General features: G+C 40.6%; 1 protein-coding gene across 4 annotated transcripts in view; it reads left to right on the top strand.

Moving 5' to 3' along the window:
* Window positions 1–17720, top strand: part of LOC109407961 (nuclear factor NF-kappa-B p110 subunit) — an 82777-nt gene extending 65057 nt beyond the window's left edge. For all 4 annotated transcript variants that reach the window (XM_062853311.1, XM_062853310.1, XM_019681166.3 and 1 more), the window contains 5 exons: window positions 5101–5640; window positions 5749–6016; window positions 16225–16678; window positions 16767–17330; window positions 17397–17720. In XM_062853311.1, the coding sequence (XP_062709295.1) occupies window positions 5101–5640; window positions 5749–6016; window positions 16225–16678; window positions 16767–17330; window positions 17397–17501 (1931 nt within the window). In that variant the 3' untranslated portion in view covers window positions 17502–17720. The remainder of the gene's footprint in view (window positions 1–5100; window positions 5641–5748; window positions 6017–16224; window positions 16679–16766; window positions 17331–17396) is intronic.

Raw genomic sequence — 17720 nt, 5'->3', positions numbered from 1 at the left:
CCTATATGATGCGGCATGATTCGTTTCATTGGTGATCATTTTTTCTTAAGTTTTGCTGTTATGTAGACATTTGACAGACGGACTTTTCTCGAACCCTCTCTCTCCTCCAAGTTATCCATGTAAATTTTAACTTAGGCTAATTCTTCACACATCGTATACTAAGCTGAAGCATAATATGTTAGAAACTATTTTAGAATTCCAACTTCCAAGAATTCCAACACCAGAAAAAAAATGTTTGAAGAACTTTCCGATGACAACTAGACATTCCATTAAATAATTGAGATTTATGAGAAATGTTATACAGGGCTAGACTCATGACTAGTGAAAAAAAAGTGACATTTGATGATGTTGCCGGAATTGATGAAGCAAAAGAAAAGCTACCCGATTCTTTTTTTTTTTTTTGAGGATGCGTACGGTGCACAGTGGTACCGCCATAGGCCAAAAATCGAAAAATTGCTTTTCTAATTTATGAGTTTGTATATTTTTTATAAATCAATGATGTTCCCAAGAATGCAGAAAAACCATTTTTATGTATGTTTCTGTTGCATATATTGCGTGAGAGCGTGGGTACTGTTATGCATTTTGACTTTCTGAATACATGTTTATCTTTCAAATTCAAAGCACCAAAAAGTGGAAATTGATGTTTTCGGACTAATGGGGCTGTGAGCAATAGGCACATAAGGAGTGTATCGGAAAGTAGTTGAAAATTTTCAGAATGCTCTATCTCGAAGCTGGGTTGGTCTTTTCATTTCGGTTCTTCTATGAAATCTTCGCAATATAGTTAAGTTTAGAATACCTTGGAAAAATTTGGAAAATGTTTAGTATTATTGAAAATATGGTTAAATGAATACACCTCACAAAATAAAAATCTGCACAAAATGCAATTTTGTTAAGATTTTCCAACATTTCAAAAATCTGTAGCGAGTAAAATTTGTACGATAAAAAATCTGGAAAATAATGATGCTTGTTAACAGTTATGTACACATAACATATCATGCAACATCGACTTTTAAAAATCATATTTTCGATGGAAAAATCTCCTATATCTACAAAATGGTCCACTCCAAAAAACGTCTATTTTGTGGTCAAACTTTGAAGTTCTGCTTTTAATATCTTAAAAGGTTATAAAATTCTATTTTTTGCTCTAACTTACTCATCCATAACTTAAAAAACATACCCTATTTAAAAAAATGCGAATTTTTCATTTAATGTATTTTTTATTTGCTAAACATGATTTGGAGGAGCATAGAAAAAAGGGGTTCCTCAAAAATGGCCTTTTTTAATTTTAAAGAATTGCGCTTAAATGCAGTCGAGATTTTTCTTTGAAAAAATAATTTGCCTATATCATGAGGGTTCTGGAGCTTATTATGTTTGCACAAAAAAGTTAACAGTTTTTGAACATTATCGAACTTTTTTCGCAATTTCAATTTTTTAGAAGGTGTGCAAAAATTTAAAAACATGCGTTCAGTAATCTAGGTTAAAAACCCAGTTAAAAGAACATTTTTAGAAAATCATAAAAGCCATTTCTTTTTTCAAGGATTTATATAGTATCTCCAAAAATAAAATTACCTCAAAGTTCTATTACACTATTTTTGAGGCTATTTTAAACATTTTCAACTACTTTACGATACACTCCACATGTTCTTAACCACATTTAATCAATCGTCAGCCATCAAATGATCAGATTTGAGTAGGAGAATCAATCTGTGAATGTTGTACCTGCAAATATCAGCATATTAGTTTGCAAGATGTATTGGAAGTTTTTTTTTATAATTATATATTTTAAAATAACTACAAAATTATAAATATATACTTGTCCTTCTGTAACTACCTGAAATGCGTACCAAAATTACTGAACTTTTTATAGGATATATTTCAATGTTTTTACAATACTTGAGGGATATTTTATTTGAAAACGAACTTTGTAGATTTTTTTAATTAAGAAAAAACAGTTTTGGAGGTATGGCTTAAGGTATGAGTAATTGCATAACAACCATTTTCATTTGGCCTTGTCAAAACTTACCTTTGTAATTGTTTTATTTGATAAGAAATTTTGCATTTACTGCTAACATTGACAAAATTTCCTCAAAATCCATCCAGTACCTAAAACTGTAGTGTTGGGAAAAGAAGGAGTAAATATGTTCTTTGATTAATATTTACTGGACATAATTCTTCTTAATCTCTTCCCAAATCTAAATATTTGATCAATTTATTTACGTTAAATCTCACTATTTGAATTGATTTCTTTGATACTATTGCACGCACTCACTCTGTCAAATACTTAGCAATGTAGAGCGATATTTGTATATATTTCGTTTATTGGGTTAGAGCTATCATTGATTAAAATTCCACGTACTTCATTACTGGATAGCATTTCCAAAGAAAATTGCTGGAAACAAAAACGACTGGAAATAGGTACTTTAATCTTTTTCAGATCGCTGGCCCATGAATCATATGATATATAACGGTGTAAAGCATTGTATTCATGGTTTTAAAATTTCTGTTTACGTACGTAATGTGAAATAATCCCGAATATTTGTTTGAAATTTTGCAATTGAAGAAGTAATTGATTCTGTAATTGCACTATTGTGCTACTGTCTAAACATTATAACTATTGGTAATTTGACACTGTAGTTATACATACTGATTCGATTTGTGATGATTTTTCTGTATTTCAACAATGAAAACTACCTTATTTCTGAGGAAAAGTCCCAAGTTTCAAATATTGTTGTATTGCAGCAGAAATAGAACCTACTAATAAAATTACAATTTTAATGCTAATACTGATACTATTCACAAGAATCTATTATGATACTGTCATGTGATACATGTTTTAACTTGTTATACTTAGCAGAAACTGATACAATTCGACCCACTCTTCATAATAGTTAAAAATATTTGATTACTGATTTCTGTGCAAAATAAAGCTTTTTTAATGATAATTTCATCATTATAAATAAAAATGTCCAAAGTTAATATTTTTCAAGTGATGTTCATGAAAACGTAGTGGAATATGCTTTTTTGGTTATAACATGCTATTTCTGGTCATTAAAAATGATTCCTCCCTTCAAAAAACGAAGAAAATGATTTATGACCGCTTCCCTGAACAAATGGAACCACTGTGCGGTGGAAAACAATTTTTTGTTCAAAATTCGAAAAAACGTGCCAAAAAGTAACTTGATTTCTCGACAAATCAAGTAAGAGTTTCACAAAAATGCATGGATTTTTTCATTCGGCCGTGCAAATCCCCTTAATAACTTAATAAATAAATCCGGCAAGAGTTGTTGCATGTTCTAAACAAAATATGTCAGTATTCCACGTTTTAAAGTTGAAGAGTTTGTTTTTATTTTCAGCCCAGGAACATGCGGCGCACCAGCAAAAATCACGGTGCACCAATGTATCCCTATGCACAGTTTGGGAACCACTGTCCTACAGTATTTTTTGTTTCTGCTTATTTTTTTATGGATCTTTCTTTAACTGAATTATCTTTTTAAAAATTTCGAAAATATTTAAAATAGTATTTAAAGGAAAATTGTGTGAGCAACAGATCACGTACACAACAGATGATTGAAATCATTCAAACTTCACAATTTGCTCAAATTACGATAGAAATAAATCATTATCCTTAATTTTTCGGCTTCCTTGCACCCTGTTGCGCCATAGTGTACCAGTTATGGCTAATCCCATAAGGAACGCATGCAAATAGTGCGAAGTGGAACCCAAATTAGCAAATGTGTCCATAACTGGTACAGGGTTCCTATCATTGGCACACACCGTAATAAATACTAAAAGTGGTTTTGAACCCGTATCTATATTGTTCCTATAAAGTATGAAAACTTATCAATCATTTGACATACCGATGACATTCGGCGGTCTTCTTCTTATTTTTGTAGAAATTGTTCTTCTTAGGTAGTGCGATAACTGGTACAGGCACCCTAGTACGACAAATTCCCAGGCGCAAACGTCGGGATTGTAGATAATAATCGTGGAGCAACCATTAGAAAAAGGGTATTTTTAACAGTAGATATCAAAAACATAACAGTTCTAATCAGATCTGAGGTTTATTGAAATCAGATTCGGAAATTAAAGTCATATTATAAGACTTGGGAGACTTTACAGATCGGCAGAATTGTGCACTAAGAACAGCTTTAGTGTTCTTCTTCAGGAGTTTCTCTTGAAGAAGCTCGTTTATAAGCTTCATGGATTCCCCCACTGAGTGCTGCACGAAATTCTCGATTTTATTTACATTTGTTACATGTTCAAAAGATATGTTCTTTTTGAAAATGTTATGTTTTGAAATAGGCTACCTGTTCCCTTACTAGACATATACGCTTCCATTTCCATCTTACTTAAAACAAAGAAATGGAGCGCTGTTTATTTCCTATTTTTGTATTTTCTGTTAGAAGTGAGCACGAATGATAACAAAAAGAACATAATCAATTGATGTCTTAAACGCTTTGTTTTCGAATAGAATAAATTTGGGAACGTAAGATTACTAAGGGCACGGAGACCCTATCTTATCCATACTTTTTGGACTCCCCTGTCTTAACTTTTGTAGGATGTTGAACCAGCTAGGCACGCCGAACGTGCACCACGCCAACGTGGTTCGCCTAGCTTAACATCCTAGGAAGGCTAAAATTGGCCACCCAAATGATAAAAAGAGAAAAAAAATAAGTGTTTTCTTTTCAAAGATTGCTCGAGCACAGAGATTTTTCCTAAAATTTTAACAAGGGAGTCCCCTAGAATATTCCCCAAACATTTGTTCGCTGATTTCTCAAGAGATTCCTTTACGTTATTTTGATAGATTTCCATAGGGATTCCTTCGAGTATCTCGCTATTCAATAATATTCCAAATATTCCTGCACATTTGCTACCAGAGAAATTATCAACAAGAAAATATGTCTCAAAGAGTCAAAGAGGCTCTTTGCCTTGATTGATTCTAACGGATTCTAACTATTATAAATTGAATACGACTCTTATGGACTACACGACAAGGTCAAGCAAAAATCTATAATTCTGGAAAAATGGACGCGACAATATCTACGCCTATAGTCGAATGCATTGACCGTCGATTTAACATTATATTTTCCAAATTCTTAGATAACATCAAGATCCGGTTCTATGAAGTGGACGACACCGATCAGGAGATCTGGCAAGACTGGGGTTCCTTCTCGGAAGCGGACGTGCACCACCAGTACGCCATCGCCTTCAAAACCCCTGCATACCACAACAAAGACATCACCGAACCGGTCGAAGTTCTGATGCAGTTGTACCGACCGCGGGACAAATGCCAGAGCGAACCGGTTCCGTTCAAGTTCAAGCCCCGTTTCAACATATCCCGAAAGCGACCCCGAGTTAGCTCCGGCTTCCTTTCGAATGAGATTCCCACCGTGGTTCCCAACGAGCCGGGATCCAGCCGGCTACCATCATTCCACCATCCATTCCCCATGATACCACCGATGCAGGCCCCCATTCCCGAGGCCAGTAGTAACAGTAGCGGTAGCCACACCATCAGCAAAGAGTACAACAAATCCGGCATCATTCAGGACATTTTGGACAGTCACATTCCGACCACACTTGCCGGCGACATATCGTTCAGCTCGAACGACTTCAAAGAATTCGTCAATTGCAACTCGGAAGGTAAATATACAATCGCAATCAACCGCCACGCCGCGACGCCGGCCGGTTGCAATTAATCACCTCTCACCCACCCGCCTCCACAATTCTCTCCCGCGCATTACATTACAGACTTACAGAAGCTCATCCGAGAGATCGGCGAAGCGCAGGAGGAGACCAAGTTGGAGACGGACGCGGTGTCGGTCGGTCACGTGGACGAAGCAGCGGCGCAGTTTGAGCGCACGCTCGAGCAGTACCTGGAGCAGAACCGCCACGCCAAAGACGTGGAGATTCTCAAGAAGATTCTGGCCATCATTCGGCTGCTGTTCCGAAAGAACTACGACCAGTGCCGGGAGCTCATCTCGGCCCTGTGGATGTCGGCCAACAAACTGAAAGCCAAGTGAGTAGAGCTTTTGAACGTGATCGTACAAATCCAAATTATAACGCCTGTGGTGGCCGCGGAATCCGATTGGCTGTGATTGATTGGTGCCCGTTTTTCCGGTTTCCCGGCTGAAGCTTCCAGTTGGGCATTGGGCTTTATCCGCTGATTACGTAACGCAAGGGTTTTGATTTATTGGTATGCTTTTGTAATGTTGGGTTGGGTGAAACACAAGCAACATTTCAAATCAAATAGACTTGAGGAGGTCAATAGAAACAGAACAAAAATCGTTAAGGTTTTATGATGGCTCTGATAACCTCTCCGAAACTAATTGGAATTCAAATTGGTGCTTTATCTGGTGACTTCCTTTATCAGAGGGCGTTACGTAATCTATGGACTCTTTATCAGTATTCTAAAACCGGTTATCTCTAGCTGTGCCAATCATGCTTTGTTGATCTACCTCTTACATATTACGAGAAAAGTATTGTCCTATTGGTTTGATGCAATTCGAGTCATACATCAATGATGTGTGGTTCGATTGCGATAAAAATCCCTTCATTATTTAATTTTACATTACTTAAGATTTGTGATAAGTTGTTTCCTTGTAACATTGTCTTAGCAATAAATGTTTTGAATTTCTTTGTGTTTATCCTTGCCTATTTTGGCCTGCTAATTTTCTTTCTGAAGAATATCGCTTTCTTATAATCCCTCAACTATCATGACAAGTTTATTTCATTGCTTGCATCTGACAGACAATTCTGGTGGACATAACAATATACTAAGATTTTATATAGGTGAATATCACATACTTAATAGTCATTCAACAAATATGAAATTATAATATGAACGGGATGTAAACAACGCATTCGTCGGGCAGTCTCGGTTGGGCAGTCCATGTTTTCATACAGAAGGGCTTGATTTTAGTGTAATGTAGCACATGTCCAGTGTAAAACTTCAACTTATCTTCGTTGGAGTGCTGCACTTCGAATTCTATGATTAGGCGATGATTTCTGATCGTGGCAAGCTTGAAAATGGTTAAACTTAGTACGACCTTTGAAGGTTTCTTGCATGTTGTCTTTTTTCAGGTATTTCGAGGTAAGGCGGTCTCTATAGAATGTAATTTTTTGCTTGTTTAGCGTAAAATGAAAAGTAGATGGTGTGAAGTTTATGTAATTTCGTGGAACGCTGTATGTGCATGATAAAAAGTTTAAATGTGTGCGAGAAAAAAGGGTTACAGTAAGCTGCATTCCACGAAATATTCAATTGTGCTCCTGTTAATATTCAAAACTTTTTTCTGTGTAGTTTATACTCCATGATTGCAATCGATTGACCAGAAGGGGTTATGAAAAATAATAAATGAATTTGATGAAAAATTACCTAATTTTTTGAATAATTTATTTGTGCCCCCTCAAAATGTTGAATTCTGACCAAAATTTTACAGAGGGGGGAGGGGGTGACATAAGAGAAAATCTTACTTTCTTACTTAGCCTTAGTTAGTTAAAAACCCTAATTAATGATGGCGCCTTTCTCATGCCTTTGTAATAATATTTTAACAAAACTCAAGTGACATGTTGATGTATATCGCAATTTCATACGTTTCCATTTTATGGCGCCAGAAATCATATTGTTTATCTAGCTTTTGGTGTTTGAGCCTAAGACTTTTGAAAAAAGGCCGCTATCTTGAATTTTGAGTGGGTATTTTGGATTTAAGCCCGCCATATTGGAAATTCTGGTCGGCATTTTTTGACTCCAGACTTCTTCCTCATAACAAATATACCCATATTGCATGGTGTTAGAGGCCAAAACTCTTTTAACAGTCGCCATCTTGGATTCCCGATCGCTATTTTGGTTGTTCTGGTTGTTATTTTTGGCCTCCGGAAACCCTTCCTATACCTAATATACCCGCATTGAATGATTTATTTGACTTAAACTTCATTAAACAGCCGCCATCTTGAATTTTGGGACGCCATCTTAGATATTAGATCATCATCTTCGATATTCTGGTCGCCATGTTTGGACGACTTCCCCCTACCAAATATACCCATATTGTATGGTTTCAGAGCCTAAAACTCCATTGACCGCCGCCATCTTGAATGTTGGGCCACCATCTTGGATTTTAGACCGCCATATTGGACTTTAGACCGCCATCTAGGATAATCTAGTTGTCATTTTTGGACTCCGGACGTCTTCCCCATACCAAATATATTCATATTGCATGGTTTCAGAACCTAAAACTCCATAAATCACCGCCATCTTGAATGTTGAGCCGCCGTTTTGGATATAAGATCACACTCTTGGATATTCTGGTTGTCATTTTAGCACTCCGAACAACTTCATCATATCAAATATATCCATATTACGTGGTTTAAGAGCCTGAAACTCCATTAAACAACCACCATCTTGAACTAGAAGTCGCCATCTTGGATTTTAGACCGCTATCTTGAATATTATGTCACCATCTTGAATTTGGGGCAGACATCGTGGAATTTTTGGTCTCCAGTATTGATTTTCTCACAACATTCGTCAACCATGCTGAAGGCTGAAAAAATCGGCGCAGTTTTATGTATCGTATGATGGGGCTTGGTTTAGTTTTATATACGGTCAGTTCTACCGGTGTTGGTCCGGATCACTGAAATGGCCATAACTTCGGAATGCCTCTTGACCGATCGGGACCATTTATAATAGAAAACAGTGCGGCAAAATTCCGGTTCGATTCGTCCTATAATAAGAAAAATCTCAATGGAAAGTGCCTTTGAAGTAAATGAACTTTTTTTGCGCACAGCCATACATACATACACATTACACACATGCAGACATCATCTCACTTCGTCGAACTGAGTAGATTGGTATATGTGACTTGACTGTCTGAGCCTTCTATAGAAAAATCGTTTTTAGTGAACATATATCCTTTCAGTACACTTTGATGTACAAGTAAGGCAAAACAGAAACGAGTGGCCGAAGCGCGGAACGAAGCAGATCACATAAAGAAGCTGAAGAAAGGTTGTCGCATGTCACAGCAACGCTGAACTACGCTCTTTGACGGAAAAACGATGCAGACGATTTTGTTACCTACACGAGAACAGTCAGCAAGGTCTATAAATATTTTGAACTGAACAACCTATTTTCAGAGCATTTGAAAAGCTTGATCTTTATTCGAGCACGGCTACTCTCGAAGCTGGAAACTAACGTCAAATAAGATTACACACTCAATTCTTACAACACGGAATGTTTACGTCTCCAAAATCTCAAGCATGATACCGCTACGATCAAACAGAAGCATGGATCACTGCACGAATATATGCTGGCCTGCTTACTCTCACACGAAATTTGACGTTTGAGAGGTGTCGGCACCGATCAAACGTCAATTTTTCTGTGAGAGTAAGCAGGCCAGCATAAATTCGTGCAGTGGACCATACTTCTTCACTGAAAGACAGCTTGCGATTGAAATTACTATTCTGATGGTCAACTTAAATACACAACGCCACTAAATTTTTGCAGGCTGAGTTTCGTTTCAATTCAACAGATTAATGTTTTCAATTTTATCATGGACTCGATTTACAATTTAAAAAGTTCCTGTTGGCAACCGGATTCGAACCAAGAGCCTCGAGATCACCTGGTTCGTACGCCCCCACTCGGCTATCGAACAGGCTGATATGGGAGGAAACAAAACGCACTCAAGAAGCGTTTGTGACTCGATGATCAATGATCACGTTTTGCCATGGTAAATTTAAAAACATTTTTATGCTTGTCATTACCGCAAGCCGTCTTCCAGTGTACTAGTTCTGTCTTCGTAGTCAAAAAGAAGAAACCACAGTCAAACCCATCTTTACCAAACACCAAAATTAGTAGCAAATCGGCTTAGGGATAAAACGTTGAAAACGAATAATCTAAGCACATAGTGGGTTCTTTACTCGTTCAAAGGAAACCTATTATTTTACTTTTCAACGTTTTGGCATTCGACGTTTTGCCTGTCGACCTTTTATCACCCAACCGGGAGGGACTATTTGAGGCTCTCTGAGAACTTATTTAAGCATAAGTCATCGGATCTACACGAATATCTTGTGTGTTTAAATGAAATTTATGCTTGCACAGAAGCGAACCTGGTGTAATGGTTAAAGTCCGTGATTATTTCTTCGATGATCTGGCATCGAATCCCACTCCCGAACACAGAGATACTCACAAAAATGAGAGTTCTTCCTTGGGAAGGGAAGTAAAACCGTGGGTCCCGAGAAGAACTTAAAATCTTAGGGCTTAAAATCTTGTTAAAACAGATACAAAAGTCTCATGCAACTATGTGCTGTTCAACGGCGAGTTTATTTGATTGAGTATCTTGAAGAACTTCCTTGAGTACAGGTCAATGGATTTACAATCGTAATCAGTCTGGAACGCCTAGAAACCCTTCTAAAACAGCCTGAAATGCCAATAAAATGCTTTGAAACGCTTCTGAAATCTCCCTGAAGCTCACCTGAGTGCCTGTGAAGACCTCAAAACCCTCTGAAACATTCTGAAACGCTTGGGAATTCCTTGAAACCCCTCTAATAGCCCCGTGTAACTCATCTGAGAGCCTGTGGATTCCCCTAAAGCCCTTCTGAAACGCCCCGAATCACTCGGATACGCCCTGCAGCGCATTGAAACGTCTCTGAACTCTCCCCTGAAATCACCGTGAAGCTCACCTGAGAGCCTATGCAGCCCCTTCATACCCCTCTGAAACTTCCTGAAACACTCTGAAACCTTTGAAACGCCTTTGAAACACTTCTGAAACCTCTGTGAAACCCCTCTGGAACCTCCTGAAACTCCATGTAGCGCTTCTACGCTTCCCCTTATTTCACTCCACCACTGAAATATTCACGAAAGTCACCTTAACGCCTACGAAGCTCTCCCCCAAAAACAAACCTTTTGAAATGACCTGAAACACTTTGAAACCTCCGTGAACTCACCTGAGAGCTTGTGGAGCTTCCTTAAACCCCTCTCAAACCTCCTAAAACGTCCTGATATACCATGAAATACACTTGAACTCCCCTGACACTGTCGTGGAGTTCATCTGAGAACCTATGAGGGCCCTAAGAAATCTCTTGACACTCTATGAAACTCTCTGACTGTATGAAACGTCTCTGACACGCCGTTTGGCCGAAAATGAGAATAGTGAGGTAAAGAAACTATGACACAATCTCCTCTTAAATTTTTTTAACTCAAATGAACAACCTATGACTAAAAGTAGGGAAAATATCTTTAATAAATAGCAGTATAGAGCATTTCCAGCCCAACACACGAAAAAATTGCCACTTTTGGCTCGATGTCCGATTCGATCCAATTTTCAATTTTAATGAGATTTGGTTCATGTGCTAGGTTTCTTGAATCATTTACTTTTGCATCAACACCTAACCATTTTTCCTCACCTAACTTTTGAAAATGGCGTATAAAACATACCTAATTTTCTTCTTCAAAAAATTATAACTCGAAAACGGTTTGTTGAATTAAAATGGTGTCTTCGGAGCTGTTTGGGAATATTTGAAGGACTTTTAGATAAAAAAATCACTGATAGTAATATTCATCGTGGATATATTATAGATGCCATATTTAAAATTTAAATTTTCTAAAAACCTTATTCTTCGATTTTATATTATTTTCTGCAGACAGCTGACTTCCAGCCTACAAATTTGTCTAGAAGCCTTGGATGGTCTAATGCTTCCAACTATTTTTTTTCTCGAACTTTTTGTTTCAATGAAGCTGTCGCGGTCGATTCTTGACGTTCTAAAGTATAGTGCGTTGCGATGCAGTTCGCTGATTCTTGCGTTGCAAGAGGGCGTTCAGGATGAGGCGAAGCAGCAGGTTTTGGACCACCTGTAGCTTCTTCTTGTGGGTCTCCGGACACGTGCCCCACACCAGCATAGCGTAGTTCACACCAGGGGCAGAATGGGGGCGATGATGGTTTTGAAGACGACAAACTTGTTCCGTCGTGACAGTCGGGGCCGCCGAGGAATCAGCGAATACAGGGACTTCAACAGGCCAATGCATCAATTCTTTAGGTTTTCGGGGTGCGTCCGGAAGGTACTCTTGCTCTCCATGATGACACCAAGGCAGCCGACTTCATCCGATCAAGGTACAATGCAGCTGTTGATCCGTATGTAGCAATCCGGTGGTGGGAGGGGCTTGGGTGATGGTCGATGCAGGCAGACAATGACTTGGCTTCGTTAACTCTCATCTTCCAGCTCGTGAGGTAGTCGACGTAAGCCGTTACGCCCTGCTGGATACAGGACCTGTAATTCATGGGCATGCGATCGTTCGCGATAATCACGCTATCATCGGTGTAGAGTACCATATGCACCTCCTGTGTTTTTACAGGATCGGGCTCAGAAGACTGCCTTGGGAAACTCCGGCTGGGACCCAAAGTTCTGCTCCTGCGAGATGCACTCCGAAAGATCGGTTAGCGAGATTATTTCTTACTATTCTCTTCAGGTAGGTAGAGAATCCTGCCTGCAACAGCTTGTGGGCGAGACCGTCGTTTCAGACGTAGTCGAAGGCCTTCTCGACGTCCTAGAGGACCAGCACCGTGTTGTTCAACAGGGCAATGTTACGGTGGATGACGTGTTCCATGCGGGCTACGTGGCGGACGGTGGAGTGCCCTCGTCGGAATCCGAACTGCTCCGGAACGATTAGGTCCTGTTCATCGATGTGCTCCATCATGCGTTGGAGAATGATGCGCTCAAAAGCCTTATGAGCCGACAGCTTGACGCGTTGGTCCTTCCAGGACTTCGGGATGGGAACTTTGCCTACCTTGATGGATAGAAAGTAGCGCAGTTGGAGACACTTGAAGAAGACTGTGCGCCTCCAGGAAGACGCCTTACTGAAGAGCTTCTTCAGAACTAGGTTGAAGAGGCTGTCTTCCCCCGGGTTCTTTACGTTCCTCGACCGTTTTACCGCTAATCTGACTTCGTTCTCCGTGACTTGGCCGTCGAAGGGTGCGTCGTTGATCACCTCGAGTTGGGTGATGGTTTGCTGAACAGCCGCTTCACGGGGGGCTTTGCATCCTCGCTCCGAGGATGTGCGCTTCGACCAACGTTTGGGCGACGGCGTTCGCTTTCACCGACGGGGAGACCAGGACGCCACCGGTGTCGTCCTTTAACGAGAAAATGGAGAAAAGCTTCTTCTTAAGGATCTTGGCCACCTTCCAGAAGGGTCTTGAGTGGTCACCCTGATACTGAGTAGATTCGGGAACAGCCGGTTCCTGATCACGTCCATCCGGTCCTTGACGTGGCTGTTGAGTAGTGAGACTTTCAGCTTTTTCAACAAGCAGCCGGTCCGTTAGAAGTGCCTCCGGATGGTGTTTCGTCGTTGAATTAGCTGACGGGTGCTGTCATCGATGCTAGTGAATTTTTGTCTCACTGAGACCGGATGCAATATTCCTTGGTTGAATGATAGCTAGCTAGACCTAGCCTAGGCGTTCTCGAATACGTCCAAATTTGGTTCAATAGCTTCGACAGTTGGGAGATTCGGTTCCTGCGGTAGTTGAGGATCTATCAGGCGGCTTATCGAGCTTAGCTTTTGATGGACGACCGGTTTAGTCAGCTGTAGGTCCGACAGGAATACATCCAGTGTTGATGTTGAGAGCAAGCCGGGGAAACGAAAGTTGATTCGTCCAGGTGGTGGAGGGCACACGTACCGGAGCTGAGGCGATGTGGTTTCGCCACATGGCTTGCATTGAGGACACCGGCCACGACGAAATCCATCCAGTTGTTGTTCAGTTTCCGCAGGTCATCCATGAACTGGCTCGAGGTTCCGTTGCTCTCCACGCATCGCCAAGGTGCGTAGTCGGTGAACAGTGTACTGGCACTGCGAAGGGGCTGATTTCGACACCGATGACTTTGATGACGCTCGACTTGGGATAAGATAGGATTTTTTAGCACAGGCCCTTCTACAGATGATTCAGATATGGCCGGTCTCGTTGCTGGGAGCCATCTCTTTCCTTCGCCTGATAGGGAACACGTTTAAAGGTTTCAGTTTGGTAGCCATCAGCTCCTGGATTATCTCCTCCGGAGAGTGCTTCTCGAGGCCGCGTAGAGGTTACCGGGAGTATCGTGCGTGTAAAACTCGGCACGGTTCTCCATCAGGGAATTTGTCGACCTCCTGATAGTCGACGCTGGTGGTGCAGACTATCTTCGTTCCAGTGCTGCACAGTTTGAAGAGCGGATGGATATGTTTCTTCGCTAGCTCGTTCCTGAATGCTACTACTTCCTTCATGGTAGCGAAGATCGGTGGGACCTTCGAGAGCTAAGAGAAAACAGGGGTGTTTTGGTGTACCCGCAGGATGGCGAACTTATTCTTCGCCAGTAGCCTGGTGTTTTGCTCCAACAACGAGCCGAATCCATTCAAACGTTGCCGCTTGCTGTTCTGGTGCTGCTGGTTCGTCAGCCTACATAGAAGATATGTCTCGCAAGGTATGTTGCTATAGTACTATGTAATCATAGAAAATAACAATTACCATGATTAATATGGTTTAAATAAGGGGGTTACAAGCAAAGGGGTGTAAGTGACAACAACCCACTTTCAAGTAAACGAGGTTTGAAGTTTTTCACCAATTTTTCATCCCATACAAAATGTATGGAGTTTCAAAATCGTTCAAATTTTTCTACGATTTATTGTAATTTTTCTAATCATCGTTAAAATAATCTTAAAGAAGTTCCAGAAAGTTTAAAATCTGAAGATTTTTTTGATATGCTCAGCTCAAAATCGACAAAATGGTCACTTACATACACCACTTTGATTCTAGGCCCCTCAACTGTTAAAAAGGCAAGCAGTAAGGATGTAATGCAGCGTGTTGGCTGTAGAGGAGACAAAGTTTAGGAAACATAGTTACGCAATTTTCTAACCTAACAGTAAATAAATCAATTTACAACAAACTTTATTAGTGTTTGTGATTAATGATGACATGCTGCCTAGGAAAAGTGCGCGGCCTTGCAGCAAAATGCACTATTTTGGAGCAATTTTTCTTGCAATTTTGCACGATAAGGGCCCTGAAGATACTTATGCGTTTTGTATATCATGTCCAAAAAACTCGCTCTTAAAACTTTGTGTGTGTACCAACGTGGGAGAACTGAAGAGGCACTGATGATGACAAGGAAAGATTTAACGCACAGCTTGAAAGTGATCGCATTTCAAGCCTCGACGTCTCGTTGAAGTGGATTGAAATGTTCAGCACCCACCAGTTCAGACATTCAAGAATGGCCAACACTACATCGAATTCGCCTCTTCCAAGAGGTCACTTGGCACCGGACGAAGCTCGCCTTCGAAGAAGACATCCCCCGTGCAAAGAAAGAATCGGATGTATACAGAAATGGAAACGGAACCTCCGCAGCGATGAAGATGGAGCGATTGAAAGGTGGTATTGGCATGGTACTGGCTGATTTGCTGCTTGAAGCTGGTTGATGCCAGCATGGGAGTTGATTTCCTCTGATTCGGCATTCCGTGCCTAGGTTCTCCTCACTATTCGTGTGAAAGTACTGCTTCCACCTTTCTCTGCTCAGTTTCTGTTCAAAACCGAATGCGTGTGTTGGAATTTTAACTACCCGGAATGAACCTGCCCAGGACATAACATTCCAAGAAAAAGCCAGATATTCACCGTACAGATGATGGTCCGGATATGCCATGAATACCAGCTACTTGTTCAAGGTGCTATATAATAGGCATAATCATGAACAAGAACTATTTCCCTGGGAAGCTTCCCAGTCCGATCAAAACCACGCTGTGAAAATACCGGACAACAATCCTGGAAGTTGTTGACTCGGTTCAATCAAAAAGATATGATGTAACTCGCAATAAATAAAATTCAAATGTTAAGTGTTTCTGTTATTATTATTGAAATGATATTACTCTCCCAATTCTTCGAACTCCGATCCTTCCAGCCCGTTTCTTTGTATTAATTTAGTCTGCTAATTCGATTCATCAAAGTTTGTCCAGAAGTTCTCGGTATAGTACATGTACCATCTGCATTAGAGCTTTAGTATCAATGATGACGATTGCTTGAGCGCCTCAATTCAATATTGATGAAGAGTCGCCAAATGCTTTCCTTCGATACTGGTGATAATAGCTGGGAAATAATTGCTGAAAAAAAACTTCTAGAACAATCTAGAAAAATCTATAAATTAATGTGAAAAATCCCCTAGCATACCTCTGCTTAGCGTAAAGCAATGATGACTAATACTTTTTTCCCCTCTTTCTGTTTCCCCTTCCAGTTGCCTGCACATGGCGATCGAACGCCGTAACGTCATCATTGCTTGCAGACTAGTAGAACTCCTCCAGGACTACCAACTCCTGGACATGCTGGACTTGTTCAATGAACGCAACGAGACCGCCCTGCACCTGGCCGTGTCCGCAAATCTGGTAGAAGTGGTCGATATCCTGCTGCTAACCGGTTCTCGCATAAGCTACTGCGACAGCCGGGGGAACTCCGCACTGCATCGGGCCGTCTACGAGAATGCCCTGGATAGTTTGAACGTTCTGCTGGGGCATTGCAAACGGAACGGGTTCCGGCTGGATTCGACGAATGACGATGGATTTACGGCGCTGCATTTGGCGGTCATGTGTAAAAATTTGAAGGCCACGAAGGTACTGCTCGATCGGGGTGCTTCGTATGTGTTGCGTGATCTGAAGCATGGACACAACATCTTGCACATAGCTGTGGAGAGCGTAAGTAGTCTTTTTGCAAACGACAACTTCTATTGTGTGTATTTTACTGTAATTGCAAACGTTTTTCAACAATCGGTATTCTTCACAGGATTCACTAGACATGGTAAACTTCATCCTGGAAGGCCTAGACAAGACCCTGGCCGATGAACCGAATAATGCAGGCTACACACCGCTTCAGTTAGCAAACGCGAGAAACCTAGCAAATGCGAACAACAAACTTATAGTCCGAGAACTACTCCGCTACAATCCTGGAGGAGTACTGGAAAAAGAACACCTAACCGAGGAGGAAGATGAAGACCAGGAACAGGAAGAAACATTCCCACCGACAACAAACAGTGAGTCACAGCCGGAAACCGTACTGGAGTCGATGAATGTTAGCTGTAACAGGGTAGAAGTGATACGGTTACTGGAAGACTACGCGCCACCGAGCGATGAACCAAAGTTGACACCGTTGGAGAACGTCCCTTACAATAGTACGCTGGAAGACGGTTCCGTTTACCTCTTTGACGAGGAGTGCCTCTCCCACCTGTGTGGGCTCCTGAACCGGAAGAACCTATGGCGGGAGGTGGGATCACTGCTGGATTTCAATTCATTCTTCCCGATCTGGGAAACTTCGGTGAATCCCGCTGGGATGATGCTGAACTACTTTGAGGTGAGTTTTAAAATATTCATCATAAATATTCATGGGAATACCAGAGGTACTATTCGTTCATTACAGATGCAAAAAGTGAAACTCGAGCTCCTGATCGACGTGTTGCAAGCGTTGGACCAAAAAGAAGCCATTCACTACATCGATGAAATGATCTGTCGGCAGATGAAATGATAGGCTGTGGAGCAGCCAGCCGACTGAGATAGAATCCCAGAGTACGCCCTTAGTGCTACAACACCATTTGTGAGAAATTTGATTCTCCATTCCAGTGCTAGTGATTAGATATGAGAGGTTAAGATTTTTATATATTGAAGATTTTATAACAATACTTAAACAATTCCGGACGTACAAATATCCAAACGTTTATTGAATATATTTTTTATTAAAATTTAA

Source organism: Aedes albopictus, chromosome 2, assembly GCF_035046485.1.
Source record: "Aedes albopictus strain Foshan chromosome 2, AalbF5, whole genome shotgun sequence".
In the NCBI taxonomy this organism is placed as follows: Eukaryota; Metazoa; Arthropoda; class Insecta; order Diptera; family Culicidae; genus Aedes; species Aedes albopictus.
This window is presented reverse-complemented; position numbering and strand designations above follow the sequence as displayed.